The 11,966-nt window shown below is 52.6% G+C and overlaps 1 protein-coding gene across 6 annotated transcripts in view; it reads left to right on the forward strand.

Annotated features, from left to right (window-relative positions):
* Ppara (peroxisome proliferator-activated receptor alpha) overlaps positions 1-11,897 on the forward strand; it is a 59,683-nt gene extending 47,786 nt beyond the window's left edge. For all 6 annotated transcript variants that reach the window (XM_005379499.1, XM_005379498.1, XM_005379496.2 and 3 more), the window contains 2 exons: positions 2,464-2,911; positions 4,908-11,897. In XM_005379499.1, the coding sequence (XP_005379556.1) occupies positions 2,464-2,911; positions 4,908-5,152 (693 nt within the window). In that variant the 3' untranslated portion in view covers positions 5,153-11,897. The remainder of the gene's footprint in view (positions 1-2,463; positions 2,912-4,907) is intronic.
* Positions 11,898-11,966: the final 69 nt, after the last annotated feature.

Consider the following 11,966-nt stretch of genomic DNA (forward strand, 5'->3'; position numbering starts at 1 on the left):
TATTTACTCGTTCAATTTCCCACACCAGAGAGACAATACAATGTTTTGTTTACACATGTGAGTCTGATTTATTTCACTTATAAGTATGGTCCCAAGTGCATCCATTTACCTATAAAAGTCTCAAGTTTATCCTTCTTTATAGCTGACTAGTACTCCATTGTATAAAAATACATCTTTTTTTTGGTACCAAGAATCGAACCTCAGGACCTTGTGCTTGCCAGGCAGGCACTTGTGCCACTGAGCTATATTCCCGGCCCCAAAATACATCTTTCTTATCCATTCCTCAGTCGATGGGCATTTGGGTTGTTTCCAAAATTTAGCTGTTACAAATTGTGCTGCTATAAACATGGGTGCTCATACATCACTGTGGTATGATGTTTTTAATTCTGCTGGGAAGATACCCAGAAGGAGAATAGCTGGGCTAAATAGGATCTCCAATCCTTTTCTGGGGGGGGAATCTCCACACTGATTTCCACAGTGGTTGCACCAGTCTATACTCCCACCAACCGTGGAGAAGGGTTCCTTTTTCCCCACAGCGAATGTTAATTCTTAAAGCTGAGCCTCAGTGTTTTATGAAACACAGCTGTCTCAAGTTTTCCCCCAGCAATGCCTAGTGGTCTGTTTAAGGTCTTTGGAGAGAGACCATTTTGGTCTTCCTTATTTGACCTGACATACTGAGAAATCTGGCTTTGAATTCTGTGCTGTAGGTAGAGTGCTTGCCTGGCCTGTCGGGGGCCCTGAGTTCCCTCCCTAGCTCCACAAACACAAGAAAAACAATCTATCCTATTGAATTTTGTGTTTGTTCTCACTCGTTCTCGGGTCACATTTAAAGTACCCTTTTCCTCAGTGTGGAGTGCGTTCTTTCTGTCTGGCGAGTTCCAGCTCTGTTGGATACCTCGTGGGTAGCCCGCCTGTTCCCACCATGCCCACCGTGCTCTGTGTCGGGCGCGGGCCCCTTGCCCCGGCAGTGGCTCTACACTGCGGTTCCAGCAGATGCTTGGGACTGCTCAGAAACGCGACGTGTCGGGCCAGCTGCCCAGGTGCATTGCCGCTGGTGCCCACCTGGGCGTGGTGTCCCAGAGAGGTGGGCATGGTGCTGGCTGCTTCATCTGGCGGTGGCACATGTGATTTGGGGTTGGCATCAGATGCCCGCTATTCTCAGACCCCCAGACAGAATGCCTCTAGACCCACCACACAGCCCACCAGCTGGTTTTCCACCTATGGATATTTTCTTAGATGTATTTTTTTTGTTGTACATCTGCATGGAGTACAGTGTGACAGTTCCGTATGTGTGCAGAATGCGTAGCAATCACAGCAGAGAAATTGTAAGTGCACGTCCAACTCCTTAAGCATCAGTTCTTTCGTTGTTTTGAACCTTCGGACTCTCTCCTCTCCCTTCCCCTCCCCTCTTCCTCTTTTTTTTGTTTTGGATTTTTGCATCAGGGCCTCGCTATGTAACTCAAACTGTCATGCATCCCGGGGGATGTGGGGAACAGCAGGACCAGGAGGTGGCAGGGCTCATGTAGGTGAGGACCTGGCACTCGTCGCGGGCCTTGGCGCCGGCTTCCATGCTCAGTGTCGGGAAGGGCGGGCGTGGGCGCCTCCCTTCCATCCCCACAGGGCTCAGCGGCTGCCCGCTCAGGCCAGCTCTCTGGGAAAGGAATATTCACATGCAGATTGTCTGTTCAATAGTCAGTGTTAATGATGGTTACATTTAAGGGATATGAAATGGTAAAATTAAGAATTACCCAGGGCTGGGGATTTAGCTCAGCGGCACAGCACCTGCCTGGCAAGCGCAAGGTCGTGAGTTCGATTTCCGGTACCAGAAAAAAAAAAACCAAAAAAGAATTACTATAATTCCTTAGTATTACTGCACTAGTATTTAGGAGTTTAGGGAATACTATAAAATATGCAAGGTACTTTGCTGCTATTTTCTTACTAGCTTTATTGCCAAAATCAGTTTTTCAGTTTCTTTTAATTTTTAAAAATTTTTTGTATACTAAAGATTGAACCCAGGATCTTCACACTGAGCTACACCACATCCCCCAGCCCCTTTTTCTTTTTCTTTCTGTTTTGTTTTTTTTAAGACAGTCTCACTAAGTCACTGAGTTGCCTAGGCTGAGCTCAAACTTGCAGTGCTCCTGCCTCAGCCTCCCAGAGTGCCATGACTGCAGGCCTGCACCACCGTGCCCAGAAACGCTTTAGTTTCTTAGTCACAAAAATCCCTCCCCAGGGTCAGGCAAGGACCATTACTGTCTTACTGATGTATCTTGTGAGTTCTCCATGACATCTTGTTTTCTGCAACTCATTTTGAAGGTCTCCAGGATGAGGACTGTTTCCTTCGGATTTGGAGTCCCTGAGGCACCAGGTGGGGTGATGGGGCACAGTGGCTCCTGGTCAGTTGCCAGAACACTGCATGACCTGCCCCAAGCTGCCTGCTTACGTCAGTGTCCTTCCTTGCAGCCTTTTGTCATCCACGACATGGAGACGTTGTGTATGGCCGAGAAGACGCTGGTGGCCAAGATGGTGGCCAACGGCATCCAAAACAAGGAGGCCGAGGTCCGCATCTTCCACTGCTGCCAGTGCATGTCGGTGGAGACGGTCACCAACCTCACGGAGTTCGCCAAGGCCATCCCGGGCTTCGCCAGCCTGGACCTGAACGACCAGGTCACCCTGCTGAAGTACGGCGTGTACGAGGCCATCTTCACGATGCTGTCCTCCATGATGAACAAGGACGGGATGCTGGTGGCCTCCGGAAACGGCTTCATAACCCGAGAGTTCCTCAAAAACCTCCGGAAACCCTTCTGTGATATCCTGGAATCGAAGTTCGACTTCGCCATGAAGTTCAACGCCCTGGAGCTGGACGACAGCGACATTGCCCTTTTCGTGGCTGCTATCATTTGCTGCGGAGGTGAGTGGTCAGTTGAAGCTGGTGTCGGGTCGCTTGCAGCCTCCTCTCGTAAAGAACTTGATCATTGTTGAGCGGGTCGGTGCCAGCTCGAGCTCTGTCGCATGACATGGGCACTGGCATGTGGGGGGCATCTGAGCCCCAGTTGATGCTGAGTAGAATTAAAGAGAACTAGGATGCTATTGTGTAACTTAGAGTACTGTACGTACAAACACGTGTTTGTCGCCGGGCGGGCGGCACATGCCTCTAATCCCACCATTCTGGGCAACTAAGGCAGGAGAATCCAGATTTAAGTTCAGCCTGGGCAGTTTAGCAACTTAACAAGACCTTATCTCAAAATAAAAACTCAAAAAAAAGGGCTGGGGATGTAGTTCAGTGCAAACACCCTGTATTCATTCCCCAGTACCACTAAAGAAATGTTATGTAGATATAACTATGACGTACGCGTGTTAGTACAATTAGACCTGATTTAATTAGCACATCAGATGTAATTAGTATTATGATGTATAACGTTCTCCTGTTACTATTGTAACTATATAATTATGTTATATCAGTACTATAAATCCTGTTCTCTGAAGTGGCACACAGATGTTCATCCAGCTGCCGTCACTACTGGTCACGCTGGCACTGTGTCGTTATAAAGAACCCTGCAGCTGATGGGCAGTTGCACGCTCTGCTCTGCCAGGGCAGTGGATCCGGGGAGGAAGCGCTCGGCCTCTGCAGCACCAGGCTCTTGGCCCAGTGTCACCTTCCCTAAACAGCCGTCCTGAGTCTGGGAAGGTCACCTGCCAACTGTAAATCCAGCCGACCTTGCCCAGCTTGGCAGAGACCAAGGGCGGCCCCCACCTGCCACTTGCCGGAAGCCACAGTGTCCTCCAGACCACTTGCCGTGTGTGCCTACAGCCATCTGGCTGGGCAGAGTCCGGTGGAAGAGGCCCTCCTGGCGCCATGTGACCCGAGAAGGGGCAGAGCGGCTGTGCGTAATCTAGCATTGTCTCTTGGTAGGCTCAGGATGTAGCAGTGAGGGCGGGAAGCACCTGCCGAGCTGTGTATGTGTGATAGATCGCGGCTCCACCAGAGAAGCTCCAAGCATGCGCAGTCCTGTTCGTGGGGAGAGGTGGCCAGTAAGGTAGACAGGAAGCCTGTTAACGCACGGTTCAAACGGCCACCGGGTTCTTTCCATCTTTTAAAAAATTTCTCTGTTAAAAACTAGATGTAGTGGCACATGCCTATAATCCCAGCAGTCAGGAGGCTGAGGCAGGAGGATTGGCAGGAGTTCAAGGCCAGCCTGGAATACATAGACCCTGTCTCAAAAAAAAAAAAAACCCTTCACAATTATATTCACTTTATAACCATAAAACAAAGAAGATAAAAAGTCCACATCGGCAGAAGCACAAAAGATGAGACGGACTTTGGGAGGACTGCGTGGAACGTAGGTGGTCATGGCTGGGACCCATGGCCTAAGCCTGTGCCAGGGAGGCCACCCGACGTGCACGCTGGTGCTTCCGTGCCATCCTGCTCCCTGCTCTGGGGTGCCTTGCACCCTGGCAGCCCGCGTCCACCCCACCCTCAGCCTCCCTCGCCGCCCCGTATGGGAAGGCCCTAGGAGCTGCGCGTGTGTCGCACTTCCTCAGTACAGCTGAGAGCTTGCAGCCGCCTACCTGGCCGTGACCCAGGAAGACCTTCCTTTCCCGTGTTCCAGGCCAGTGAGGATAAAACTTCACCAGAATGTCACCAGGCTCTGGCTGTTGTCCGGGTTTTCCTGACAGTGGTGGTCAAGCAAATCCAATTGGAGGACCAGCTGCTGTGGGTGGAAAGTGGCGCTGAGTCTAGGAATGAGTATCAGTCCTGCCTGTCCCTGGTAGGCCCGGGACTTGGGGAAAATCTGTCCTGGATGAAGTTCACAGCATGGGGAGCTGCTCGGCCGGGGTGCCCCCGGCTGATGGGCAGTTACCAGTTATTCTCACACACAAATGTCTCTTTCTTGTTTTGACAATAGATCGGCCCGGCCTCCTAAACATAAACTACATTGAGAAAATGCAGGAGGGCATTGTGCAAGTGCTCAAGCTCCACTTGGAAAGCAACCATCCCGACGACACCTTCCTCTTCCCCAAACTCCTCCAGAAGCTGGCGGACCTGCGGCAGCTGGTGACGGAGCACGCACAGCTGGTGCAGGTCATCAAGACGGAATCAGACGCCTCGCTGCACCCGCTGCTGCAGGAGATCTACAAGGACATGTACTGAGACTGGCAGCGTGCGACAGCAGCCGCCCTGCAGGGGCGCCGAACGCCGGTGCCACTGCAGAGGAGAGACGGGAGCAGCTCAAATCTGCACCCTTTGACCTTGGAGACGGGAAACTTGTCCTGCGGCAGCCCTCACGGCAGCCAGCACTTAGAGCGCACTTGCTACTCGAGCGCTGCTGCTCAGGACCCAGGAAATGAAGGACAATCGTGAGCCACGGTCTGATTCTAACTCGCCCCATGTAATCAGTGCACGTTCGTTATATCACGTGCGTGATTTGCCATTTAATTAACGGGTAACCTCGAGATACGTGGTCTGTTCCCTCCCGACCACCCCTTCTACTGTTGTGCTCCCTCCTGATGCGGAAAACTAATCAGCACTTTTTAACAACTGTTGTAATCCTGTAAATCTAGATGTAGCCAAAGGTTAGGTATTTAAAATGCAGCAGAATATTTATTTGGATGATATCAGTCCTGTTTCCTGAATCTGAAGAAACAGCAGGCTGCTTTTTAATCGTAAGATGGAGAATTTTCCAGAACAGTTTGATAAGCTATGAACATGCAGCCGTCACGGTGTCCTTTTCAGTTCGTGGTTTTCGTGGTCCCAGGTAGTTTGTGGCGAAGCCCATTTCCAGGCTCACGTGGAAGATCCCAGGAAACTGGGTCCCAAGCGCCTCTGGGTTGTAAGCTGTGACCGGGGTAAGCAGAATTGGATGAAGCCTTCCCTCCTGCTTACTTCTGTTCCTCTCAAGCCGGAAGCAACTCAGCCAGGCTGTCTGCAGGCGTGGTAGTGATCCTAGGGCCAAGCAGAAATGATGTCTCAGTGTTCCTCTGGGCCTCCTTCGGCAGCTCCTTTATCTTTTCCTGTGTTGCCTTTTAAAACGTGACGCTTTATTGTTGTAACTCTTGGTGGTGGTGGTGGTCAGCGCTCCTGGACAGGGAGACCACCTGTGCAGCTTTACCGCCCAGGCCAGCAGGGATGGTCACCCAGAAAACGAGAGGGGCGCTGGATCCTCCACCAGGCAGTTGTGCCTATGCTCAGATTTCTCCACAGCTGGCTTTGTCTTTTTTTACAAAGATACAGTTGAGGGGCTGGGGATTTAGCTCAGTGGCACAGCGCCTGCCTGGCAAGCACAAGGTCATGAGTTCGATTCCCGGTACCGGAAAAAACCAAAAAAAAAAAAAGATATAGTTAAGTCTGTGTTTCCCACTGTATACATAAGGTAGGGTTTTGTTTTCTGCTTTTTTTTTTTTTCCAACATCTGAAATAGTTTTAGCCTTAAAGATCAACTTCCCAACCTCAGTCCATTGTTGATTACAGTGATTGGTCTAGAACCTGTGGACCTAGAGATGTTCTTTCTGTCTACCTGGTGGATAAATTGTCATATAAGAATGACTTCAGCAGTGCCCTCCCACCTACCAGGTGGTCTGATCTGCAAGTGTCTCTGCCACCATTCAGGGCACTGGGCACTTAGGTCCTGATTGTCTCTGGTGCCCTTCCTTCTTTCCTTCCTTCCCCCCTTCCTTCCTCCCCCTCTTCCCTCCCTCCCTCCTTCCTTCCTTCCTTCCTTCCTTCCTTCCTTCCTTCCTTCCTTCCTTCCTTCCAGATCCAAAGGACCTATTCAGATGCAGCAAGCAGCTGTCCAAGTGCCGTAGGACCCCAAAGCAGAGGAGACTCTTTCCTATCGGCTCCCTGTCACAGTGAACCCCTACAAGGCCAAGCCAGCCTGAGTCCCTTCCCCACCGCCCACTCCCCACACCTAGGAGTCCCCAGGGCTGTGGCCATCCAAGTCCAGGGTCCAGCGCCCAGTCTATCTTGCCCCCCTCCAGCTCTGACGTGCACTAGACAAATGCCACTCAGATACACAGTGCCTGGGGAGGGAGCTGCCAGACCCAGCCTGCCAGGAATGTCATCATCACCCCATTTAAGGATTCGTAATGTGCATGCACAGCAGCCCCTCCCATTGCGCTCTCCGTGGTGACAGCCAAACTGACCGGCGAGCCCAGCATTCGTCTACCCAGTGCTCAGCATGTGTGAACTCGATTCTCTTAGAGTCTCGTGAGACTATCGGTGATGTCCAAAGGAAGCCAGGAAGTCCTCGGACAGCGTTCTCTTGTTAGGAAGGAAAACTCCGAGTCTCAGCATCCGAGCATCAAGGGCGCTCCCGGCCACTCCGTGCTAGAATACTGAGTCACCTCCTCAGAGATTCTCAGGGCGTCAGTACTACTGGAGCGCATCTGAGTTTGCCAGGAGTCGCCAGGCAGCAGCGAGAAGCACAGGAGGCGTGGCAGCTGGCACAGAGGTCTGTACCACACGCGGAGCCCCGTCCTCCGGCAGTGAGTGCAGGACGCTGCCGGCTCCGCCAGGCTCTTCCTCCCCACCTTTCACTACCAAGAAGTGCTGGGCCCAGCCCGCCCGCTGGCCTTGGTGTCCCATGCTGGAGCGATGACGTGCAGTGAGATGACCCCTTCTATGGCAGCCGACGCAGGCTCAGGGGGTCCTCTCTATCGTCCACTGTGAGCCTTACTGCTGCCCCTCTCTGGGCACCATGGTCCAGGCACCGCGGGAGGTGAGAGCAAAGTGCATAGATGTCACAGCAGGACGCTGCCAGTTACATCAGCGGGGCCTCCTTGCTGCTGGTCTCCCCTGGACCTTCCCCAGCTCACTGATGAGATCGAAGCCGCCTCCCAAGGGGGCGCGCCCACCCGTCTGTGACTAATGGGAGTAGAGAGAAAGCCAGGACCACGATGTGAGCACATCTGAGAACGCCAAGAGAGCTGGCCTGTTCTGAAGGAATTCTTTTCACCCTCAGAGACCCCAAAGGACCAAACCACTTTGGGCACTGCGGTGGAGGGTCCAGGGAGGGCGCAGGAGCCCCAAAGAGAGCAGGACCCCCAGGCACAAGCAGGCTATTTGGCTGATGACAAGCGAACTTTAATTTAGCAGCTACTTTCCTCCCAGTGTACGTCAGTCAGCACTACAAAGGCACTGTTAGAACAAAGGCATGCAGAAAGCTCCACCCAGCCTTCGAGGTGTCCCTGCAGTCACCTTAGGGACACGGGATGCTCACGAGCGTCTGATTCGCAGCAGGCGGGCAATGGTGGGCCCTACGACTTTCCAAAGGACCCCTGCTGTGTAAAGGGAGCCCTTTGCTTAAAAGCCCAGCCCCAGGAGAGGTCCTACCAGTGCTGGAACGCAACCCTCACAGAATGGCCCACCTTGGGCCCTCTGCCCACCGCCCACTGTACCGAGCTGGTGGCCTCAGCGTGTCCCGCCTCGAGCCCCCTTTCACACCAAGGACACCAGCCCTGTTGGACACTTAGCATCCGCACACAGGACAGAGGGGGTTTTGTCCAACCTGGGGCGTCACACATCTTGGAACAACCTGTTGAACCTCAGGTTACAGATGTTACAACCTGTGCGTCTGTGGCCCCAGTGGACACTGGCCTTTTGTGGTGCCTTCGACCCAAGTGGCCTTTCACACTGTGGGCCCCAGGCACGTGTCCCACAGCTTAGCACCTAGCCTGAGCACCCCATCTGAAACGGACACACCCAGCCTGGGCATGGAGGGCCTACCTGGCGTTGCCTGTCCACCTCACCGCCTCTCTGATCTTCCTGGGACAGCGGGACAGCCGACCCCCAGCCATCCGTGCAGCCGGTGCCCGTCACCTGCAGTCAGTGCGGTGCTCCTGCAGAACGATTTCTTCAAAGACGTCCCAGTCCAGTGCTCTGGGAAACAGGCGGGCCCGGGCAACTTAGACACTTAACAAGATCCTGTCTGAGTTAGTTTTCTTTTTAAAAAGGGCCGGCGATGCAGCTCAGTGCGAAGGCTCTCATTCAGTCCCGGGTCGCAAAAAAAATTTCCTCTGTTCAGAGCAGTGGTGTGGACTCTGGTAAGACACTAGTCACAAATCAAAACCAATGCCACCCAGGGAGGGATTTCGGGGTGGAAAGTATCCAGGGACTGTTTCAATGCATTGCCGGGCCTGGGGAAGGACCGAGTCCGCCTGTGCGCCTTCCTGTGGACCGCAGAGGTGGAGGCCGCCAGACAAGCCGTCCTCAGACGGCGCCTTCCGGAAGTGAAGGTCCACGAACACCTGCCACAGGAATCGCCGAGGATCTGGGCTCCGAGGGGCTGAAGGAACAAACGGGATGAATCAGCACCGATGCCGCCGCGTCCGCTGTGCTGGTGCAGCTGAGGGACGGCTCACACGGGGGCCTGTCATCGCCACCCCATCTCAGGCCGCCTTTCCGGGGCTGAAAGGCCGCTGCCTGTGGAGACCTGAGCATGAACCCTCATGGAGGATTTTTTTTTTGTACCGGGAATCGAACTCAGGATCTTGCACTTGCCAGGCCGGCACTTGTGCCGCTGAGCCCGGCCCCCACGGAGGATTTGCTGGGATGTCTAAATATATATTTTGGTGCCAATTGAATGAGACTCAAAAATGGTCATCAGCCCCCAGCTGGCAAAACAGTTAACAACCAGAGCAATAATTTGGCCAGACTCAGAACATAGGGGACCATGATCTCTCTTTAAAACCCACAACCATACTAAAATACAAAATTGGAAGCTTTGTTAAAAAAAAAAAAAAAAAAATAGGCAATCGGCCTTCCTCCGGCTTCGGTTTAAATAACTACACAGTGGTCTCCATCACGCCCCTCAGGCGGGGCCAGCAGGCTCTTAAACTGTGCCTCAGCGGGTAGGCTGCAGGACGTGCACCCCACACCCTGCCTGTTGCACCCTGGTGCCCGAAATGGCTTCACAGAGTTCGGAACTGCTGTCTGGTGAGCCTGGCTTCTCAGGACTTGATGACTTCTTGCAATTTCAGGAGACGTGAGAAACGGTGTCGGCTGCTCCTGTCCCCCACGAGAGCACCCCCTTAGCGCGGGAGGAGGGGCCAGCTGACCAGGTCCTGGGCACATGGCCCTATCTGTCCAGAACAGACCCACTGGTTCCGTTCGGTGTTGGTCCCGAAGAACCAACCGACAAAGCCAAGTACTTCAAGGGCCCCTGGCTGTTAAACCCATTGTTTGCTAAAAGAAGTATGAAAAAAATTTTCCAGTTTGAGTCAGAAGTGAAAGTCCTCCGTGTTCTTCTCTAGAGAAGGGAATATACTGGCCACTTCCTCTCTTGCCCTCCGTTTCCCCTACCCAACATCAAATACTCCTTCATCCAGTGCGCTGATGGCGAATTGCACAGGCTGGCGCACAGCAAGCTCTGGCAGGAGCTGCACCTCCCAGCAAAAGCTGGGGGGGCACTTGGGCCTCCGAGGTGCCTGGCCTGCAGCGGGTGCTCGGAGGGAGGGCGTGCTTCCTCCCGGTCTCTGCCCGAGTTCGGTGAGGCCGGGCTGCAGGCCCTGAGGATCAATGCATGACTGATTCTTTCCTGGTAAATCAATCACTTTTGGAAAACTCCCTGTTTTAAAGGCACAGTCAGCTCCTTCTCAGGCCTAAACAAAATGTACCTCACAACGGATGCGCACCACGTAGTGCCCTTTCTGTAAGATCACAGCGTCGCTCCTCTTGCCACTTCTCGGTCTATGCTGCACAGCAAAAACAATTCAATGAACAGCTGTATCTTTAATACTGTGATTTGAGTTTTTAAAAACCATCCTAACACAAGTAGCCAATAGGCCATCATAACTCAGTGTGAATGAGAGTATTTACAAGTCACTGTTCATTGTGCCTGAAGCCCGGCTCTTGAACCTACCGGAAACAGGAAGCTGAGCTCAGACAATGGAAACCCAAGTGCATGTGGGCGCACAGGACCCTGAAGCTGTTCGTTTCTCCTGAGCCATGCAGAACTTTCTTTGTGTAAACTCCCCCCACCCCACCATATGTTAGATGCAGAAGATGTGCATGTCTGTATTCATTTCCACCAAGGAGGCCTTCGACCCCAGGGTGGCGGTCACAGACTTCACGCCAGTGTTTTAATCAAACCACTAGCTGGTCCCGTTTTGTTCATAGCGTTTGTTCTTCAGGGAATCATGACCTGCATCACCAAAGAACCTTGGCAACGAGAAACGTCCTGGTGGAAAGCATTTGCAGCCACTGGTTCTCTGGCAGCCCCCAGGTGGCCCGGCCCGAAGCACAGGGCAGAAACTGCAGGGCCCATGAGTGGCTCTTCTCCCACTTCCGGTGTCTTGGCCAAATTTCCTTTGGGTGCGTCTTGGTCTTTGTGACACCCTCTGGGAACCACTGTGCCATTGCACTCAACCCTAGGAGGGGGTCTCATGGACATGCACGAGAAGGTGCACGTCTCCAAAGCAGGACTGCGCCAGGTCCCTGCCATGTGCCAGGGTACTATTCTTAGGTGCCTTATGCTGAGTCCCGAGGAGCTGGGGGCCCTGGTTCCCTCAGCATGTGGGGCAGTTTCAACTAGGACCGGAGAGGCTTCACCAGCGTCCTCTCTAACCTGACAGCCTCCGGGGGACCGGGCTGTCCAGGACCTCAGGAATCCAGGGTGCACACAGGACGGCAAATGTAATTTCTCTGGTAACATTAACAGATCAGTTCCAAGCAATTAGAAAATGGCTGTAACATAACCTTAATTTTAAAAAAATCTTGGGTCATCTTTATTTCCCTGTTAGGAGACTGAACTGACCATATGTATTGATTTCTATCCTGAATTTATGGGAATTTGTATGTTTGGAATGACGTACTGTAAGACTGGTGAATGTAAAGAGTTAATTTCAGGGTACAGTTTTGCCTTAATTGGTTTTAAAAATTAAACTATTTTTTAAAATTATCTGGTGCATTGAGTGATGATGTGAGAATTGCTGGATGTGCATGATGAAAAAAAGGCGGGGGAATAGTA

Source organism: Chinchilla lanigera, unplaced genomic scaffold (genome assembly GCF_000276665.1).
Source record: "Chinchilla lanigera isolate Chin_1 unplaced genomic scaffold, ChiLan1.0 scaffold00012, whole genome shotgun sequence".
Lineage (NCBI taxonomy): Eukaryota > Metazoa > Chordata > Mammalia > Rodentia > Chinchillidae > Chinchilla > Chinchilla lanigera.